The following is a 22474-nucleotide window of genomic DNA, read 5'->3' as shown; positions in this document are numbered from 1 at the left end:
GGAAAAGTGTGTGGATCAGAAGAAAATCTTTCTTATTTCCAATGGTGAATCCAGCTGTGTGCTTGCTTTCAATAGCAAACGGGATGAAGCGAGCACAGAAGTGTTCATGGAGCATATCCTATTGGTTTCAACAACTATTTCAAATCTATGTAACTGAATCGTGTCAAAAATATTACTACTTGGTTCAACTATTATAAAAGTTAGTATTACTGGTTCATTGAAATCTTATTCTTACACTGTTCGCGATGTCGGCACCGTTTTGTATTTTGAGGTGATGAGTCTCGACTCCCTAATCAATGACGAATACTATATCTCTCGGTAAAAATCGGGCACTTTACCAAATTCGTATTTTTTACCCTCAATTTAAAACATTTTTCACTGCCAGAAACCTTAAAAAATGTTTCTTGTCCACCCTCTTTTCCATCACAACCGTGCCGTAGCAGTACAGTTTCCCTCAGAAACCACGCAACGAAATCACCGAAAAAGAGCAACTCCCGCTGAGTTTGGGCACGGGTCGATTACCACTGAGGACTGCACGCAAAAACGTAGCGTTTGGAGGGTAGAAAGTGCTATGTTTTCAATTGAATGAAAATCACATAATATCACTTATTAAGACTCAATTCATTTTCTCACCCTCCCCTTTAGTTGTGGAAATGTATTGGCCGGAAAAAGGCTAGTCCGGGAGGTTGATAGCATAGCAGACGAACAGGACGCAAAGGCAAAGGGATGATGAAACCACTTTGGCTGTGGCAGTCGTCCTGCTGGCTGTGGCTGATGTTTTCGATGCGGACAGCGTCGGAGCATAACGAGCCAGTTTCACGTGCTATTCTGTTCCGTACGTCTGTCGTTCTCATTGAACTCAAGGCGAAAACGAGGGTGGTGCGCTTCAACCGTGGCGTCAACAACAGTACGAAACAGTTACGAGGGTGAGCCCTAAGTGGTGGTTCTCGATTTCAAAGCCAAACGAACACCGACCCCAGCACGGCGTTGTTTGGGAGGCTGCGTGTGTTTACTGTTATTAGATTTAATTCACCATATCAAATTGTTGAAATAAGTTTATTCAGGGTCGATGATTTTTATTAGATTTAATGGAAGCATATTTTTGGTCGGGTGTCTAAATTTGATTACACGAGTATCTGCCGGAAAATAGAGCTATGGAATCGTGATTCGGGTCTGGGAACACTTGAGCAAACCTCAAATATTTGTATCTTTTGCTTGTTGTGGTTGATTTGGTATTAATATTATCAAAACACTGTAACAGTAAAAAGTCGAACAATTTGCAATGACACTGTGACAATACCGACCGAGCCTCAAGTATCACAAGAAAACAATATGAGGTCTGCACCACCCATAATGATTTGTATGTTTACTTCTACGCCTACAAAGACACAGAGCAACCAACACAAACAAATATACGAAGGCTAGCATCGAAGAAGGTTGGTTCCTTGATGCCCCACAATATATTTACAAGTGATATAATATTTAATCCTTTCTCGCTACAATGGCTGTCTGACGAAAACCACACAGCTATAACCCATTATAGAGACACTTGTTTATGACAGTGTCTGTACTACAAGGACATTCTTCATACCGTGTCAAAGAAAGAAGGAAAATGATACAAATTTATACTTGGTACACCCATAAATACTTTCCTACCATCATGACGTTTTCTCATCAGTCGCTGTTATGAAGATTGTGTGTGTGCGCTTACAAGCTCAATTTGATTGAACTTTGTGCAGTACCCAACACATGTTGGGAGACCAGAATCAATCTTCCTCAATTGTGTGAAAAGCGGTAGTACATGCCAAAGACGGTGTCGCATTCGAATGCACGCGCATGGAACGCTGATAAACTATGCATGGTTCGGCAAATCGGACCAGACAGAAATCAATCCATCAAATCAATTGAGAAAATGGAATCACACGAGAATCGAAAGTGCAATCAGCTACCAGTCCTCAGTGCTGCAGTGTTCAGTCAATCAACGCGAAGCAACGTTGTATTTTTTCTGTTCTGCCGCAGGCCCTTTTTCGCCAAATCGGCCTGGATGGTAAAAACGACCTTCGATGAAAGCCACTTTTGGATTGAAATATTTCCCGCGTTCCGTCTGCGCATAACCTGGTGGTTTGGCGACAGGGAAAGGGTTAATGTGCGACCACACCACCACATGACCACCGTGCGGCTGGCGTACCTCAGAGTGGCGCTAATGGAGACGGATGGATGGATAGATGGATCGATGGATGGATGGATGGATGGATGGATGGATGGATGAATGAATTGACTCAAGGTATGGAAGCGGTCTCTTCTTGTCGCAGCAACGGTGGCGTTTGCATCAGCGGAGAGAAGCAAAAGGAATCCATTAAATTCAGGCTAACAAACGGTGCCCGTACCTTCCACCACAAACTGACTGACAAATCGGTTTTCCATATCGATCGATCTTCTTTTTTGTTAGAGGGGGTTAGTGAAAGCACTTTGAATGTGCAAGTTTCTCGTGAACGACTTTCGACAATGCATTTCTGTAAGCTAGATGCGAACTAGGTTTTGGCGAATGATTGTGATTTTTATCCGAAATATTACGAAATATTCCAGTCACCACTGCTTGTTTCGTGACCAATAGCTCTTGATATAATGTTACAATTAACAATAGCTTTTTACTTGTAGATATGCATCATCATGTGAAAGCCGAACACGAGAAGGATGAGGATGACGATGATCTCACCGATGACGAACGGAAGCCGGAAAACTTAATGGGGCATCCGGGACATTTGGGGCAGCACCATCCGTACTACCACCATACGATGCTCGGGGGACACCACCACCATTCAGGACTCAAATCAGAATTGGATCATCCAAAAAACCAAACGGGCAGCGACTGTGGAGTGCCGATTCCAGCCTCAAAGCCGAAAATCTGGAGTCTAGCAGACACAGCCGCTTGCAAAACCCCACCACCACAGGCACTACACAGTTCTTGGATGACCGGCGGCTATCACCCAGGACAGCATCATCAGCAACAGCATCAACAGCAGCAGCAACAGCAACACCATCTACAGCAACAGCACCTCCAACAACAGCAGCAACATCTGCACCAACAGCAGCACCCGGGCAGTGGGATGATGATGGGAGACGGAAATTCCCCTATGAATATGAATATGGTAAATACCCCCCACAACCCAGGTATGGGGACTATGGGCAGTGGTATGATGAACAATTTCGCGAGTACCCCTTATTCCCGTTATGGGGGGTTTCTAACCGGAACTCAACATTACAATACTACCCACAACAACAACAACAACAACAACAACAACAGCAGCAGCAGCAACACCAACAACAATATCAACAGCAATACGACTACGGGTCAAGTGACGGGTGCTACAACTCCCACTTTACAGCAGCAGCAGCAGCAGCAGCCGCTGCATCTTCAGCAAGGAATGCACCAACAACAGCAGCCACTGCAACAATCCCAGCAACCTATGAACACCAGCAACAATTCCCAGCCGATGGGGTTTCCAGAGGTTCAGACCGACACCCCACCTCAAACCCCTCCGAATATGAAGTTACCCAGCGTAGCGGGGAACCTTCTTACAGCCTCAACAACCCCTACGACCGCTACCTGTTATAATGGTACCAATAACGGCAGTAACGGCAATACAAATAATAATAATAACCTCACCTCAAACAATAACAACCTAAACCAGACGAATGGCTATGCGTCGTCACCGGAATCAATGGGACAATCCGGCAATCAGCAAGGGCAGTCGCAAAATAGTTACTATCGAATGCAATCAAATTCCCCGCAGAAATCCCAGCAAGACTACTCGCAGCACATGCTTCATCAACAAGATGGCTTCAAGCCATTCTACAAAAAGTAAGTGGTTATCCATTCAATAGATGAATAATTTATTAACAATCAATTTTCATTCGTTTTAGCACACCGCAGGTCGGCAACGGTTTCGTATCACCGGTCTAAAGCTCGGCTTAGTTGCGCGTACACAATCTAAATGATTACTGTTGAAGCTGATGATGCGAGCTGAATTTGGACCCCAGTTTGACCATTCTTTTCCTATTTTCATCTCGGCCAATCGCTACAAGTGAGAGAATTTTTAGGTAATTTTGAATTCTCGTGAATTATTCAGCAAAACATCGTATGAAGTATGAATAGCCCTTTTCCCATCCTTACCACGTGAGCAGGACAAGCAGCAACGCACTTGACATTATAGACGGTACGATGCGAATTTGATAAATGGTATTCTCGAGCAAAAACTAAGTCCCGTCATCTCTCATCCCACGCTACGGTTCGTTCGGTTTTTGACGGTGACGACGGCCGACGACGACGTTTCTTTTATATAAATGTTTAGATAAGGCCATCGCTCATCCACGCGACAAAATTAATGTTTCAAACTTTTCGCCTGGGATTAGCGCAGTTGGTTTATGTACATGGTTTTATGAAAGTCATTTTGCAGCAACACTCTCGGTGCGTGTTTGTGTGTGTGTGTGTGTGTGTGTGGCAAAAGTCAGGACTTTGTGTGGCACACACACGACTTTCGTGATCTGTTGGGAATTGCCTTGGGGTGGAAAAGTCAAAGCCATCTATGGCATTTTGCATTTGTTTACTTTTTGAAGCGTGCCGATGGTCAAATACACTTGGCCCCCTATGTTTTTTGAGGTTATTATTCATTGCACTCACGATAATACAGACCTTGGGATGATTAGACTACGTCTTCCGTTGAATATTGTGTGCCCACGTCAGACAGGTTGTCTATGAATTTCACACATTATTATGCCTTCCAATTAGCATAGAGTTTTCCATACATTGTATCTGTTTCCCTTATTCGATCTCTGAAGCGAAACAGTTCAAAAGAAGACGCTGAAAAAATCAAGTTTTTCCAGAGATTTATGGTATTGTTCGATCGTCATACATTAATCTTGGCGGCTGAGAAGGTCTCCGTCAAAAGGCCCACGGTTTCTGAAAGGTAACTTTTCATCCGTTCTTTCTCTTCACTCGTCCTCGCATCCGTTCTTGTGTTTAGATTCAGATAGCGAGAATCGTTTACTGGCACACCGAACCGCCCTCAATGCGTATTCGTTTGGAATTAGTTTGAATCATTATGAATGAATTATCAATTTCTCTTCGCTGATCAGGAAATATTTTGACTCCAGAATCGAAGATGGACGGATCTACCCAAACGATACCGTCTCATTAAATGATGATAAAGCCACGCAGGCTAGGCTCGATCGCGAAACGCTAAAACAAAAGCTCATATCGGTTCGGGGACATTTCTCTTCGGTTCCAACTCTCGGATGAATAAATAAAACCCACGCGGTTTGAGAGCTCCGTACGGTCGAATTTGCCTTTCAAACGATCTTCGCGGGTAGAGAATTCGAAACGGGCGAGACAGTTCGGCTGGTTCTTGGTTTTGTTTGTTACCTTTGTTTTTATTTTGGGAGCGGCTTTTAATATGCAAGCGATCAAGAATTTTTTTTTCAACCGTCTATAAATTAGGAAATATATCACCGGATTTTTCTTGCCAGTGAGATGAAGATCAAAGTTGACAGCCCGCAGGAACTGGGATTCTATGGGAAAGTAATATGAGGTATATTAAACCTGCACTCACTGGACGTTGGATTCCACATTATGTTGTGAGGCGGAATACTGAAAACGAAACAGACAAATGTATCTGGAAATCACTAGATAATTTATTTATTCCATAACTGGCAGCAAATCTCTAAAAATAATGAAGCGACTAGTGAAGATTACTCCCTTTAATATTCCCACCAAAGGAAAGATTATGTGTGTCTAAAGGAAATTTCACACTTTGCGCCTAATTCAAAAGACAGCCAGGGGTGATTCACCAAGCAACACCATCAACTCTAAACCTACCCTAAAACACATGAACGCAGAAAGCTGTGGGTGATTTATGTAAGGAATGTTACCGACGACGACTAAATTATACCAGCCGAGGTTTGGCGAATTTAGGGGTTAAATATTTATGGATGCTTTATATCAAACAGACAACTCAAAGTGTGTACGAATAAACGAATTATCCCTGGCTTTTTAGTAGGCCAAAATCAGGCACGACAATTTGAGTTTTGTTTGTGAACGCTATTTTGATTTGATTTAATCTATTTGCCAATCGAGAAACTAACTATAAAAACAAAGTTTTGAAATCGTATCTAGATTCAAAATAGTTCAATGCGCTATTTTTTACGTTTGAACTATTTAGTGCAAACTTAAACAGTTCAATTAGAACCGTTGAGAACGCGTAAAGTTGACTATTTTAGAAGCACTTTTCTTTCCTGACGTCCCGAAGTTGAAATATAGTTCAATACAGTTGTTAAAAATGAGAGTGATATGTAATTTTAGATTATTTTTCTGAATAGACCACTAAACTTTCGTATTTCGAAATGAATCGAAAAAAAAACACCAAGGACCCAACCCAACGCTTGACTGTTTTCTTTTAAACCTATATTCAAATCAATTTCCGTACATTAACCGATTTTATATTTTTAGGCTTTTACAATGTATCGAATTGAAAACATGAGCGCAAGATATCCATCAACAGACGTATTTGATTGGACAAGCCGATGAAAAAATCGCTATCCGCCTAGTAGCAGCAACCCGCGGTAACTAATGACGGCTAGAGAGTGCAGCCGGTCTCCCGGTCAACACAAACTGGATGCAACAATTTTCTTATCGCGCGACTGTTTTTGTCTCTGATTCTCACCATACGCGCAAAATCTTCCCTGGCTTGATGCCTGCAACACTACACTGATTAGCGCAAAAACTAGCACTATTACTATTACCACTACCAATACGAACAAACGAAATACTGACCCGAATGATAGGAGAAACCAAATTTTGTTGTATACGAGATTGAAGGTTGAACTACGAGGATTCGAAACAAAAAAGCCTAAAGCAGATCGAGTAGATATTTTACATTTTCCAAGTAGAAACAGGGCTATGTGCAAACAAAAATATGTATAGAATGGAGAATATTTGTTTTGACAGCGTCAAACTATTTTGTCTGTAGCCTAATTTTATCGAAAAGCGTTGATCACAAGAATGATTTTATTGCCAATGGATCCTTTCCTACTGTAAAGATACGTGCAATTCTTTTTCCTATCTTTATTACCTAATTCCAGTGTATTGCACTGTAATCGTAAACTTCTTCTCTAAGAAAAACAAAAACCAATCGATTGTTTTAATATTTCGGCCTTGTAAAATATTTCACAATAAAGCAAAATCGAAAAAATGTCGAGAAACGCATTTGTAATCTGTGATAACGAAAAAGTATATAAAAATATTGAACATATTTAACACTAACTTAAGGCACGCTGAAATCCTTTTTATTTTAGTAAAAGCAAATCTTCTCCGCGTTTCACTTCGTTTACAATTGCTCTTACAATGGGAATGGCAGTCTCATATCAGAAAATGAAACCACTAAAAACAGTTGCAATCAATTTTAACAATTAAATTCGTTGATGTTTTGTATAAATGTAATGGGTCTAAGACGATGAGAGGTTGAAGTGTGGGTTGTTTGGAATATGGTAAACCAAGCTGAGCAAGTGCGAAATGGATTACTAAATAGTGATCGACACATACCCTACTTTGTAACATTCTTGATATCGTTTGTAGTCTTTTCGTTGAAAAAATCTCGCAGATATGTAAATACATCGTTTCAAATATTATTTTTTGCTAGAAGCGAAATCCAACGGAAACATTTAGTAAACATTGAACGCAAGTTTTTGAAAGGGTAACGAAAAAACTTTTGTAAATAGTGACCTATACAAGCCAATTTCATAAAAATCCAACAAGTGTTGAACTGAAAAGTGATGTGACCATTTGCTAATCCTGGTTTGCGGTCTAGAACCAAACTTTTAATAGCATTTTCTGTTATTTCAAGCATCAAACATTATATAGCAAATGAACCGGTAAATAGTCGTTAAATCACCTACACCCCTCAACAATTTCACGCAAATGTAAACAGAAATTCGTTCATGCTGAGGCTTGTCAAGTCTGCTCGGTTTCCCATAGTTTTCATACATACACTAACAGAAGCGCAAATAACACAGCAGAAAATTCATCAATTAGTAAACAAATCACTATTTAAATCATAATGGTAAAAGAATCAAGCCACTTGAATGTACACTTCTATCTGCTATCATAAAAGGAAAATACTAAATGAAATAAGAGGAACGTACATCTATAATGATAGTTAATATTATTATTATTATAATTATTATTATTATTATTATCACTGAACAAAACAAACAAAACTTATATAGTGAAGTAATACATACAGAAAACCAGAAAACATTATAAATTATATATATTTAAACGAAAATCACTAGGCAAATAGAAGTAATAATAAAACAAGTAAATTCCTTTTTATAGATCGTGGTGGTAGTCACATTTACTTTTGTAAGGTTTGGAATCTGGTTTCACATAATAAATTATTGAAGTACTGTTTTGACAATAATTGGGGAAATTGTAAATTTTTGGCACGACCAGACTAGTGGTACTTGTCATTTTTTATATTCGTTCTAGAGCGTTTTGATTGTTCATACTGCTTCTACACCAATAGAAAAGGATGGCTTGAGTACATCTAAAGCGAGAGTGTAAGATTCGATTAGAAAACTTTTTGAAGGGATTGGAATTTGAGCAAAAGTAGGCTGTAAGAATGGCGATCGTTTTTCCGGTTCCGCAATATCCGTTCTCGTGTAAAATTTTCTCGCACGGGCTAAAAGTAATTTTGCTAATTACTTTACAATTACCTCTCAAACTGGTTCAACATTGGACACGAATTATAGTAAAATGATTTGTTCTCTAGTTTATCTTATTTATAATTTTTTTACCTTTTTTATATGGCTTGAAATTATTCACATTTTCTTTTCAATAGTTTTAAAAATAAAATATCACTCGCTGATGATTCTGGCACAAAATAATGCACTTAGAGATATTAGTCAAAAAACTGCGGGTTGATTATTGGAGAATGCCAAACAGGTCACGTAAACAGACTGCATTTTTTTACATTCAAAGTCTTTGTCTCGTAATGTTGAATCCCTCATTTTTCAGGGAATAAAGTTTTGATTGGCTATTTTAGATAGGGAACTGTGTTTAAATGCTTTACGTTTGATGCAGTAAATTCTTCAGTGTGTCGATCAACAAAGAAATTCTTATGCAACTATGTGGCGTCAGTGGCAGAGCCGGTGAAACGTGCTAATTCCAGATGGGTTATTTTGTGTATCGGGGAGTGACCCATTATTTTGAAGTATTCCTCAATTCTAATGGAAATGTTATTCAAATACGAATTGAAATTTTTGAACGATTACAAAAATATTATTAATATTATTATTGTTATTATTATTATATTATTATAGGTATTAATAGCATTACTGTTGTTCTCCGCTTCAAGTTTATGGTGGGTGGTGTAATGATGTCTTTCTCATATCACTTATGTTTTCATAAATATCACTAGAGGATTCTGTCAAAAAATTTTACTGCAAACTTGAATAAAAAATCAGAAAGTTTATTTGGGTCTAAACTAACATAACATTTTGAATTTGTAAACTGTTATGTCAAATTAAGAACAATTTTCCCGTTTTATGCAGGTTCGCTAAGCGACGAATTGGAATTTTATACATTTTAAACACACTTCAATCAATAGCAATCTATTGCGCTATAAGGTCTGTCATTTAAGTCTAAGTCATCCGGAATCGGGAACTGGGAACCGATATAGCTGAAGTTGGTAAATTTAGCAATCAACTAACATAGTCCACGAATTGAAACAGGTTTGAGCAAAATTTAGATTTTTTTTGCATCGTCGCTCTAAATGACGGTTTTTACAAAATGACTTTTAATTTCGAGATTACCGCGGGTAAGCGTAGAAATTTCAATTTAAAGAGTATTTTGATGTGGAACACATCTTTATTTTCTATATAGGGGTGCAAATTAGAAACTCAAGGAAAAATACACGTAGAAATGTGGTCAGGTTTTAAACAATGACAGCTCAGTATATTTTGTATCAATTATTAATATTATTTCATCATTTGATTGGAAATATTTCTTAAATTCGATTTGAATGTATCAAGTCACGTTTTTTCAATTATAAATGATTGAAATTTTGATTAGTAGCGAGCAGTGTCCTGTTTTGTCTGCTAAAAATCTCCGGCATATCGGATTTCTCTGCCATAGACGACGGTTTTGAAGCGGTAAGCGATATATCAAAGGGAAAGCATCGCTCTGATTAGTCAATCGATGCAAAAGCGAAGCTTTTGGAAGCACGCGAATCTATAAATAGAAGCAAAATTATAGCTAACGTTTCAGTCCTACGCGTAGCATGCTAGAGGTAGGTTGTTGCTAGACAGCAAGACAAAAAGTGTCATAAAACAATTTGAAGCTTTAATTGGTATGCTCTGATCTTGTGTCATGCAAGGTCGGATGAAATTTCAAGTTATGTTTCGCCTGAGAAATTGACCACTACCCCAGGGTAAATGTTGAGTTATTAAGATTAATTTCTAAATTATATAAGATGAACTCGATTGATAATGAGAAGAAGTTTATTGCTTCAACCGAAATCGCAGAATGGTAGAGAAACTTAACGCTTTAAAAATCATTGCTTGCATACAAAACTTGAACACAATCTTGACGAAGAGAAGCTTTAAAATCCGTATCGCAAGTATGTACAAAGATATAATTGCATATATTTGGGATATTGGGATATTCTCAAAAGTGATTCAAAAGTGTGACGATTGATTGAACTGATTGATTGCAGATCATTAGAAATTTTGATTGCCTTGTTCCACATCAATGGCTCGAACAACCACATGGGGCTAATCCTTGTAGTTTTTTCTATACAATACGATGTAAAAACAAACGAAATCCTGTGAACTAGCCATCTTTTTTGTAGTCACTTTAAGTTTATAGGCAAAATATTTCAGTTCAGTTCGAGAGTATGAGAAATTTTAGATGGGCATTATTACACCACTAGGAGGAGTAGAATTCTTAGAGCCGAAATAAAGAAATTGTACTAGATTTCATAACAATTCATTGATTGAAAGTAAAAATAGTCCGCAAAAAAAACTTGGGGACTCTACTGATGAGATATTTGTTGGAACAATAACCCTATCTAGATTAACAGCAAAAATGCTATTAGTGATGAATTTGATTTAGTAGTCGCAGCGTTGTTGCTATCATTAGATATTTAATATTATCATAATAATTATTATTAATCACAGCCTGCATAATATTGTTTACTGTTCTCATTGTCGACAACCGGCTGCGAAAATTCATACACATCGCGAAGCATAAAATTCCTATGTATATCTTTTGGAATAGACTCCAATCCATTGAAATTTTATTATTCTTGCGCTCACACTACCTGTAAAGTGTTTATGCATTTTTTTAATCATGGCACCGTGTTCAACCAAAATCGAGCACCGGTAACAGACGTTCGTACCGCCATAGTGGTTCTGGTTTCTTCAACATGGTTGAAAACTCGTACTCATGGACTCAGTTGTACTTTCAAACCCGACCTTCGGTGATGGGTTTCGCTTTTTTTTATTGTGTGTACGAAATCAAACCCCGCATACTGTGTGCATCGTTCGTGTGCGCCGCTGTTTTTTTTAAATAATTATTTATTGGAATATGAGTTAAAGTTAAATTATTAAGATTTAAATTGGGTGTTCAGCCACAAGTGGTGACTTTTCAGCCCTATTATATATATATATATATATATATATATATATATATATATATATATATATATATATATATATATATATATATATATATATATATATATATATATATATATATATATATATATATATATATATATATATATATATATATATATATATATATATATATATATATATATATATATATATATATATATATATATATATATATATATATATATATATATATGATTTGGTTGATACCATGAGGACATCATTTGCTTCCGCAATTCTAAGATCTTTGTGTAGGGAAAATTCTAAACCTACTGGTATTGTGTAATGGGGAAAAGGAACTTATATACTAACTTACTAACTAATACAGAGAGCGAATCGATTCAATTGTAGATTGCATCGATTTTTGTCGGAATTTGCTTATAATATTATGTGACATTACATCTAATGGTTCTATATTTGTGAGTCTGTGTAACTCATTTGTACAAAACCAGGGAGCACGCTTCAAAATCATTTTCAGAATTTTATTCTGAATCCTTTGAAGCGTTTTCTTCCTTGGGGAACAACAACTTGACCAAATTGGTACTGCATAAAGCATGGCTGGTCTGAAAATTTGTTTATAAATTAACAATTTGTTTTTGAGACAGAGATTAGAATTTCTGTTTATAAGAGGATATAAACATTTAATATATTTATTACACTTTGCTTGGATTCCTTCAATGTGATCCTTGAAAGTGAGTTTTTTGTCATACGTTAAACCTAAGTGTTCAGCTTGATCAGACAATGTCAATTCAAAGCCATTCAATTTGAGAATGTAATTATTGTTTGATTTAAGAAAAGAAGCTCTTGGCTTATGAGGAAAGATACTGCTGAGTAAGTTTTTGCATAGAAAGACTGCTGAGCAAGTTTTTGAGCTTTTTCGCCATTTGTAAGAAGTATTTTATTTCCTTCCTTGAGAGCAGGAATTGGTTTCTGAGGTTTCTTAAGAACCTTAGAAAGTTTCCAGAAAGGTTTAGAATATGGTTTAATTTGTTCAACTTCTTTGGTGAAATTTTCATTTCGCAAAAGAGTAAATCTATGTTTAATTTCTTTTCGTAAATCCTTAACTATGTTTTTCATAGCAGGATCACGAGAACGTTGATATTGTCGTCGACGAACATTCTTCAACCGAATGAGCAGTTGAAGATTGTCATCGATGATAGGAGAATTTAATTTAGTTTGAGCTTTGGGAACTGAAAGATTTCTAGCTTCGATCATATAATGATTCAAATTATCAATTGCTGTGTCCATGTCCGCAAAATTTTCTAAAATAGTTTCATGATCCACATGATTTTCAATGTGAGATCTGTAATCCAACCAGTTAGCTCTATGATAGTTGAATATAGAACTAATAGGATTAATTATAGCTTCGTTGGAAAGTCTGAATGTTACAGGAAGATGATCTGAGTCAAAGTCAGCATGTGTAATCGGTTCACTACAAATGTGACTTTGATCTGTAAGAACCAGATCAATTGTAGACGGGTTTTTCACGGAAGAGAAACAAGTCGGATTACTGGGATGAAGAACTGTGAAGTAACCAGCTGAGAGTTGATTATGAAGTATTTTACCATTACTGTTATTTTACCTACTGGACATGCTTAGCATTTTAGTCCCCTATTACGAAAAATTTCGATCGATATCTTGTGAGTTTTTGCAAATCGCCTTTAAAGAAATTTAATTGTTCGCCGGTGCATTGGAATGGCAAATATGCTCCAGCGATGAAATAAATTCCATGAATGGTTTCAACTTCGATTCCCAAGCTTTCAATAACTTTAGTATTGAAAGAAGGTAAAATTCGATGTTTAATTTGCCATTGGACAAGAATGGCAACTCCACCACCCATTCCAGTATGCCTGTCATATTGATGAACCACATAATGTGGATTACTTTTCAATTTGACATTTGGTTTAAGAAAAGTTTCTTTCACAATGGTAATATGAATTTTGTGAACTTTGAGAAAATTCATCTTCACTCGATTTCAAAGATCGAGCATTCTAATTTAAATTATTCAAATAATTATTTAACATGACTGTTAAATTTTAAATTCATTATAATATTATTTGCGAATTGCCATCCGATTTGAAATGCTTCAAAAAGTGATGAAGTCGAATTCATTCGGATGATCATTTGAAAAAGTTGATCTTGTAGATAGATCATTTTATTTTCAGTTATATCGCCTAAATCAACTTCATTTAAAGAAGCGAATGGCATTGAAGGAATATTTGTAGGTAGACTGCCATTAGAAGAAGATGATATGGCCGATCTACCTATTAATAAATTGTTTTCGTTAGAAGATGAACTGCAAGACGGTCCTGTGTTTTAATTATTTACATTAGAAGAATTAAGTGGTAGATTTCTACCTGTTATACTGGCATAACTGACATTAGAAGAAGATGATGACGAGGTCGATTTACCTGTCAATAAATTGTTTTCGTTAGAAGATGAATTGGCAGGCGTACCTGCTTTTGTTTTAAATTCGAAGAAATAAGTGCCTTAGAAGAATTAGGCGTGGCATTTGTAACGGTTTTTTGATTTTCAGGTATGTTCTGTAAATTTAAGACCGTTGATTTGACTTGTCTAAGCGAACGAGCGTTTAAAATGTTTTCCCTGACAGGACATTTCAAATAATTGGATTTATGATTTCCATCGCAATTTGAACATGAAAATTTATCAGTGGTTTCATTCATTGGACAAACGTCTTTCGAATGCGATTTACCACAATTCAAACACCGTATATCCATATGACAATTTTTGGTTCCTTGGCAACGACGACATTGCGTTAAGTTTGCAAGACGATTATGCTGTTTATAATATTCCCAATGAATTTATATGTGGGAAATGAAACGTACTTTTTCTAAAGTTTTCAAATTGTTTACATCACTTCGATTGAAGTGTATTAGGTAAAGTTCATGGGAAATTCCAGAGCGTGGTTTAGAAGTACCATTCGCTCTTTTTATAAGTATTACTTGGGAAGGGGCAAAACCAAGCAATTCTTTTAGTTCATTTTTAATTTCATCAGTACTTTGATCATTTGATAAGCCTTTCAAGACAGCCTTGAAGGGTCTGTCTGATTTTATATCATATGAATAAAATTTATGAAGTTTCTCGGACAAATATCGAATAAGACGTTCGTAATCTTCCAATCCATCAACCAAGACTCGACATTCTCCTCTTCGTCCGATTTGAAATGAGACTTTTACTTCCGGGAGAAAAGTAGAAAGCTCGGAAATCATCACCGTCACTGGTGGCATAGATTGATGTTTCTTCCCAGAACGACGGAAGGGATTTCCCTCCGTTGTCTTTTATTTTTACATTCAGATTCTATAAGATCGTGAATGTTATTAGAAAAATGTTGAATAACGGATTGTGATTTATTCCGTATTGAATTATTTTTAGCCTTAGGCTTGTTGCCTTTCCGGTTGGACGCAGGCATTTTTGAAATGAATGAAGTTTTAAATTAAATTAACTAGGCTAAATTAGTCTTCGATTAGACTCCTAGTTTGAAAAAGTCTTGATAAAGACTGATTAGTTCGAAGAATAGTTCTTTGAATAGCTAGCCTTAAAAAAGGCTGAATAATTTCTTAGTCACTCTAATATCACTCTTTGTATCACTTAGTCACTCTAATATCTCTCTTTTTATCACTTAGTCACTCTAATATCACTCTTTGTATAGCCTTGAGAAAGGCTAACTAATTGTTAGTCTTTAAAAAGACTGTTAGTGATTCAGGTAGCCTTGAAAAAGACTGAAGCCTTGAATCAATGAAACTCTAGGTAGCCAGAACAATTTTTCAGGAGCCAAGAGCTATACGCGTGCGGTGCGAACGACTGTTCAACACCGACGATCACGGATCAATTAATAATTTGTTGTCTGTGGCGATTAGTATTAACAGTTTTATAAGGTTATTTTTGGGTTTGGCTAAAACCTGTTTTTGTGCTATGTGCACATAAATGAAAGTGTTTCGCAAATAGCGTAAACTTTACATTGCTTAGCGGTTCAAATGGAATGGAAGTTCGCACTAAGCAGTTCAATTTGAACTGCTCAGAACAGACGAGTCGAAGACGAAACATAAAGAGTTGAGTTTTACAAGGTTTAAGAAGCTCGTGATACACCACACCTTTCTGATCCCACCCAACACATCGCATTGTCTTCTTGTTGAAGTCGTTCTGCAATCGATGTTGATGGTTGTCCCGGATTAAGCCATGTTTTTTCCGTAAGGTAAAAATGAGTTAAGTTTTTTTAGGGGACGGGTATTGCGTGATGAGTAAGTCGATTGAAGCCCGCCAGGGTTCGATTCCCAAGTCCGCGCATAGGGAAGAAAGTTTTTCTGGCCCGAAGTGTCGAAGACCTTAAGGTTAAAATCTCTATAATCGGAACAAAAAAAAAGTTTTCATCGTCAGTGACAAGTCGATGCAAACCCGATTTTCTTTTGTACAAAATTTCACAAATGTTTTTTCGATTTTCCCTCTGTTTTTCATTCAATTAATGTGGCACCCATTTTCCACACTTTTGGACTTTTCTCAAAGGTTTTAAACGGTAAGAAATTGTTTGTTTGTGCAACATTTAACATTTCTACCATTCGATTTAGAGTAGAAATATCATCTTCATCCAAAATTGCATTTCGTCATCTTCAAACTGCTTTGATGGTCTTCTACATTCTCCATTTCTCATATCAAAATAACTATCTCTGAACCGTTTAAACGATCTTTTGCATGTTGCTTCTGATAGAGCATGAACACCGTTCTATGCTACTAAGCAGCATTTTCTTCAAATGAAAACCAAAAAATAATACTTTTCTCAAATCATCGCCTTTTGGTAAAAAATTCTACCCTTTTTTAACGATGATAAAATATGATGTTGTTTGTTATATGACTTGATGTATATTTAATATGTTTGACAGATGCCATAACAAACAATCAAAAAATAGTAAGGCTCGTTCACATCAAATGTTCTTTATCGAAACATTTGTAACTTAACGCTCACTTCATACCCGTATAGTGGGTATACTTGGTCGACCCGCTTCACTGATTGTTGCATTCACGACGAGTTTGTGATTCAAGAAGAGTTTGAATCCACTAACAAAATCAATTGCTTTTCATTAGAAATAAAGTTGGGTCCTTATCCGCCTTAATTCCAAAACATCTACTACGCTATCATCGGATAGACTACGCACAACTCCATGGAAAGTTTAAGTTGAAAGAGAGGTTTACACGTATAAGAATTCCTTTGTGGGATTTGCACCAGAAATTCGAATTCATCAAATCGGGACTTTGGTAACACCTTCTTCTAAACAACCCCCATAGATGCAGAACGTATTTTACTCAATTCTTTTTTTATATTCTGCCCATCGGTAGACTAGCTGTGAAATACCCTTTAATAAATAGTTAATGCAACAGAAGAAGAATCGATCATCAATCGACGGTTGCTATTTTATAACCCTCATATGCAGCCAACAGGAATCGTATGCAAAGTGTCAGCAAATTTTTGCATGTAAAATGATAAATTACATTCTAATTACATCGAAAATATGTAAAAAAAAACCCTGCAGCCGTTGTACGCCGAGTGGGTTAACGAGCATAAACTTTAGCGTGTCTCATCCCTTTGTCATTCCAGTTTGACATTAAGGCATTAAGTTCAGCCCAACTCTTGTGACTCGGTTGTGATATGTATAGGGTATGGATGTTTATGAAACCGGTAATTACGAGGAAATTTATAAAAATCATTTTCCTCAGCCGTTGTACTGAGCGCGACATGTGCAGCTGAAGTGATGAGACGAATTGGAGGAAGCCTTCCGGTATCTCTGTTTGCTGCTGCAGGATCTATTTATGTAAAATAGACACCATAGAAGAATAATGATTTCGGTTCCAGGGAGTGAAAATAAAGATGCAGTTGACAGGAAGGCGTTCACGATATAATATGGAATATAAATTTATCTTATTTTAGTTAGTCATAGCTATGTTTCACCCAACTATCAGTAATATTGATCGGAAGCAAATTCACGTTGCTACTGAGTGACTGTCGTCATCCAGCTTACAGAAATGTATCTCAAAAGTTGTCACTTAATAGGTTGAGCTTATAATAAGTTCCAAGTTTTCAATGAGGTGTCCAACTTTATCATTTGAATAATAGCGCACATCACTGAGTTTTACATAATTTTTCGTTTCTTGTTGGTCAAATTTTTATCCCGAGTTGGAACAAAACGATCGTAAAATGTGAATTCGACAAATAATGTTATCGCAAATCCAATTAATTAAATATTTTATTTTATCATCCATGGTGCCCGGGACGGCAATCCCTTAGCAAATCTCCGCAGAGAGTCCGGACACCTTGTTGAACAAAATAATGCACACATTCAGAACCGGTGCTTCGGCTGACCGTCACGGCATCCAAATCTAGCAAATGGAGCCACTTTCGACCGTATCAACAGAAAAAAGCTCCGAAGAAGCAAACAGCGAATGAGCAATTTTGTGTCATATCTTGGTAGTAACTTTTTTCACCCGACAGTCGTTCGATTCGACCACGGGAATGGCATTTGGGGGCCTCTATAGGTTTACCTTATCTCAGTTCATTTTTAACACCTGTGGGTGTCCGTTTGATCTGGTGGTCAGGTACACTCGAAAATTCATTTTGAAAATATTGTTTATGGTTAAACTCGTTTTAGCTCAATTTGAACTAGTAGTTCATCGCGTAGAATGATACTCAGATTTTTAATTTTTTGGGTTTTGAAGAAAATATGAAACATTTTCTCTGGTATATTTTACTGTGTATTTTTCATTCCCATATCTAAGCGTATTTTATATTGTAGACAGAGATACATCTGTTCTCGAAGGTTCCCACGATATGACTCAAATGTTTTGTGACTTGTAGTGATATTCTAGTCTAACGACTTTGGACAGTTCCTTTTGAATGTTTCATGCTCTGGTCATTAATTTCAACTGTGTACATTTATGGTTTCATGTTTGTGCAATAATAACTGCTGAGTTATCTTTCCATTTTTGTTCTATTTGTTTATTCACATTAGATCTATTTAGGAAACTTACAGCATTTTCATTTTTAATAAGTTCACTCCTCAGATGCAGAAAAGAAAGAGTATCTCTAAATACATCTCGAGAGAATTGATGGCGAGAGAATTCGGAGAGTAATGCTTCTATATAATGTAGTGTAACTGACAAAGCCGCCTTCAAATATTAGGTATTATAATTAATTCGTAGTTTTTTTGCAAAGTTTCATGAATTGTTATGAGAAAATCATTACCGTAGCGTTATTCAAGGTATTGGCCATCGTTATCCACCACTTTTTATCATCTTTTCAGTAAAGTTTGGATACAGATTCAAAAAATAAATATTTAAAAAAATTAGAAAATAAAATTCGATGAAACTCTCGTATAAAGAAAACAAACCCTTGGTATTACATTCCTACAGACTTACAGACTTCGCAGCCGATTCTTAGCGTACAGAAGAACCAATGTTTGGCTGGTACTACATGGAAAGTAATCCGTTACCGTTGTCATGTTTCATTGTTCATCATTGAGCAATTCTTTTTGTATTTTCATGAAATGTCATAGAAATTATTCATGATTTTATTATCAAAACGATCCAAATCATGAGCAACAACTCTTATCTCAAGAAAATTTATCATGGTCGGAAAATGCATTACTTGAAGAATGTATTTCATTCAAAACACGTAACTCCAATTTTTTTTCGGATATCACTTTTAAATATTTGAATCAAGTGATAATGCTATGGATTGTTTAATAGATTAATGCAAAGGCGGAAAGCAAACATTGGAATAAGAGCAATACTCAAATTATTTACTTGATTCTGAGTGAAGTTCATTTAATAAATAATAATAATCTAATGAAAGTCATAAAAATTGCTTTGATTTTTTTTACATTTTTTGTTATGTGTCTTGCTGTTACACATCAGTTTTGTTCATGTATATAATGAGCCGCCTCTGGTCTGCATTAGAAGCAGACGGTGATAGATTGCTTTCCCAAGCAATGATTACAAATATAACAAACTGTGTTGGTTTTAACTTATAATCAACAACAGACAGTGACAGTCTTACTCATTTGTAGTGATGTGTAGAAATTGAGTACAAAACTGCTTTATGTCCCAACACAAACCACAAAATAGATGAAAATAATGACGTGGTTAATAACAAAAAAAATTTGTGATATGAATATTAAATTTGTTTCAACGGTGATGAGCACAAAACTGTTTGAAGAACACGTTATTTTGGGTGTCGTTCTACAAAAACGCCTTTTCAAGATTATAAATAAGGAATTAGATGAATTGGATTCAAATTGATCTATAGAAAAAAATTGCTATTTGCTATTCACTATTTGGCCATTAAAAGAAATAGCTTTTGTTGAAGTTAAAAAATCCATAAATAGTGGGATTACTCGTACAAAAATACACTGGTCATACTATTACTTTACATGCTCATTAGAAAACTTTTCATATTTTGATACAACATTTGCCTTATTCTGCAAATAAACAAAAGTAAGCCTTGAGTTATAATTCAGCGAAATCGATCCAAATAGATCTTGATCCAAGAACATTTAATCATTTATTTATTTATATATTTATTGATTTATTTAGTTATGTATTAATTTATTTATTAATTAATTTATTTATTTATCTGAAAGAAAAACCCGCGGGAGTGAATTTACATTAACGCTGTCTTCCTTAGACATAGAACCCCTTTTTTAGAAGTACCAACAGTTCACAAAAACAAATGATACAATTCACACTTAATAACTAACATAACTTACTCGAGACGCTTATAAACATGTAGTATGAAACAAGATTATCAAGTGTTTAAATTTGGCTTTTTCTAGACGGGAGAGGGCGCTCGAGAAAAATTTTATTAGAACCAATCGAGATAAGTTGAAATCGAAGCAGTTATGGCATTTATTGAAAACTCTGCACATTCTACATAAGGGTTCATTTTTACCATAATTTGTACAAGATGTAGGAAAGCGAAAAAAGTTATATGAGCGAAGGTTTCTGAGACGAATGTCGATATTGATTGCATGGTTTATATTTTTTAAGAACAACATGCAGAGCGGGATGGTGTCCGCATGATTTAACCAAAGGAGCTGGTGTTCGAAAAAAAACACCGAGTTTGTCCGAAAGCTCTTGGCTTCCAAAGCAAAGATCCAAGCGTCCAATCCAGTTTAACAACACATACTCATTGTGGAATGAAATGAGTCGGTATGGCGTGTTGTTGTGAATCCAAGTAATACCACTGAGATTAAAATCTCCGAGAATTACAATTTTATCGCTGAGAGTCATCAGAGCGGATATTCATACGAGCGAGTTCAAATGCTGCATAATTAACGAGATGTCATTCACACGATCAGGAGGTAAGTGAATTACACAGATCAATGTTTTGGATAAATCAGTCCACTTTTGCTAGGTCTAAAAGCCCCGGAAGTAGTGTTCAAAACATTTTAAAATGATTCTCACATTAGAACTGTCTGATATTGATTTTTATCCGATTCCCGTTTCCGAAGTTATGTAATGATTAATATGATAAGCTTGAAAATTCACTTATGAACAAAAAACGAAACATCTTCAAAAGTGTTTACCACACACTGAGAAAATTTCGCCGAATTCGGCAGTTTTTCATCGAATTTGCAACAGCTGAGCGTTCGGTAATTGAATTGATTACAGAGCGTTCGTAAATTTTGATCACATGACCTGTTTTCAGTTTTTAAAAGAGGCGATCGCCTGAATGTACGAAGCTACCGTGGTATAACTACTTTGCCAGCAGCGTCGAAACTATTCGAGTTAGTAGTTAGCACTGCCGTATCATCTCAAACGATCTTATCTATGCGACAGAGTACTACGTGTTCAGTTTGGCTCTTGTACTCCTTCTCCGTTCACGAATAAATCAGGTGTTCTTCAGGGTAGTAATGTTGGCCCATTTCCGTTTGTGCTGTTCTTCGACTGTTCTACTTTACTACTTGGCGTTGGATACAGATTGCTATACACGGTACCTGTGGCTTTTTTCAATTATAGAGGCTTCAACCTTAAGGTCATTCGCCTCTTCGGGCCAGAAAAGCTTTTTGACCCTACGTGCGGGGTTGGGGATCGAACCCAGGTAGACTGCGTGAAAGGCATCGACTAAAGGACTATTCACACATTTCAGTTCCGTGACGGTTCAGTGAAAGTGCCTTCATTGCGCCGTCAGTGTTCTTTTTTTATCGGAACCCTTCCGTTCCGTTTCCGTACTGTTTCCGTTCCGGCACAGCCAATGCAATAACATACCGACTTCAGTGAAAATAAAAAATATGGGTGACGACGAATTTGAGTTTGCCGGACGGACGCTACACTGACGGCGAGCTGCACTGAAACGGCACGGTGCCGGATAGGTGTAAATGCGCGCATAGAAAACGAATGAAATAATATCAGTATCCGTGCACGGTGTCGTGGCGGCACTGAACCGGACCGGATATGTGTGAATAAACCTTAACACATCACGCCGGTAGCTGTACCTTTCAGTTCGTGCAGTTGAAGATTTTAACAAATAAACAAACGACAGAAATGAACTATTTCAACAAAAAATTTTTTCCATAAATACGTTTATTTCATAAGCAATATACATAAGTTTTTCTTCGCCGTGGCATCCACAATACATAGTACTTTGAACCTTATACATTTCGAATATCATATTAGTATGTTGGTATATATTAGTTAATCTAAACACTGTTTTTATCAAGCGATTGGCTATTATAAATTA

General features: G+C 36.5%; 1 protein-coding gene across 4 annotated transcripts in view; it reads left to right on the top strand.

Moving 5' to 3' along the window:
• Positions 1-8342, top strand: part of LOC131434772 (homeobox protein araucan-like) — a 179626-nt gene extending 171284 nt beyond the window's left edge. For all 4 annotated transcript variants that reach the window (XM_058601863.1, XM_058601866.1, XM_058601865.1 and 1 more), the window contains 3 exons: positions 2659-3862; positions 3925-4101; positions 6506-8342. In XM_058601863.1, the coding sequence (XP_058457846.1) occupies positions 2659-3862; positions 3925-3964 (1244 nt within the window). In that variant the 3' untranslated portion in view covers positions 3965-4101; positions 6506-8342. The remainder of the gene's footprint in view (positions 1-2658; positions 3863-3924; positions 4102-6505) is intronic.
• The last annotated feature ends 14132 nt before the right edge of the window (positions 8343-22474 follow it).

Source organism: Malaya genurostris, chromosome 3 (assembly GCF_030247185.1).
Source record: "Malaya genurostris strain Urasoe2022 chromosome 3, Malgen_1.1, whole genome shotgun sequence".
NCBI classification, from domain to species: Eukaryota; Metazoa; Arthropoda; class Insecta; order Diptera; family Culicidae; genus Malaya; species Malaya genurostris.
The sequence above is the reverse complement of the archived record's forward strand: the minus strand, read 5'-3'. Positions and strand labels throughout refer to the sequence as shown.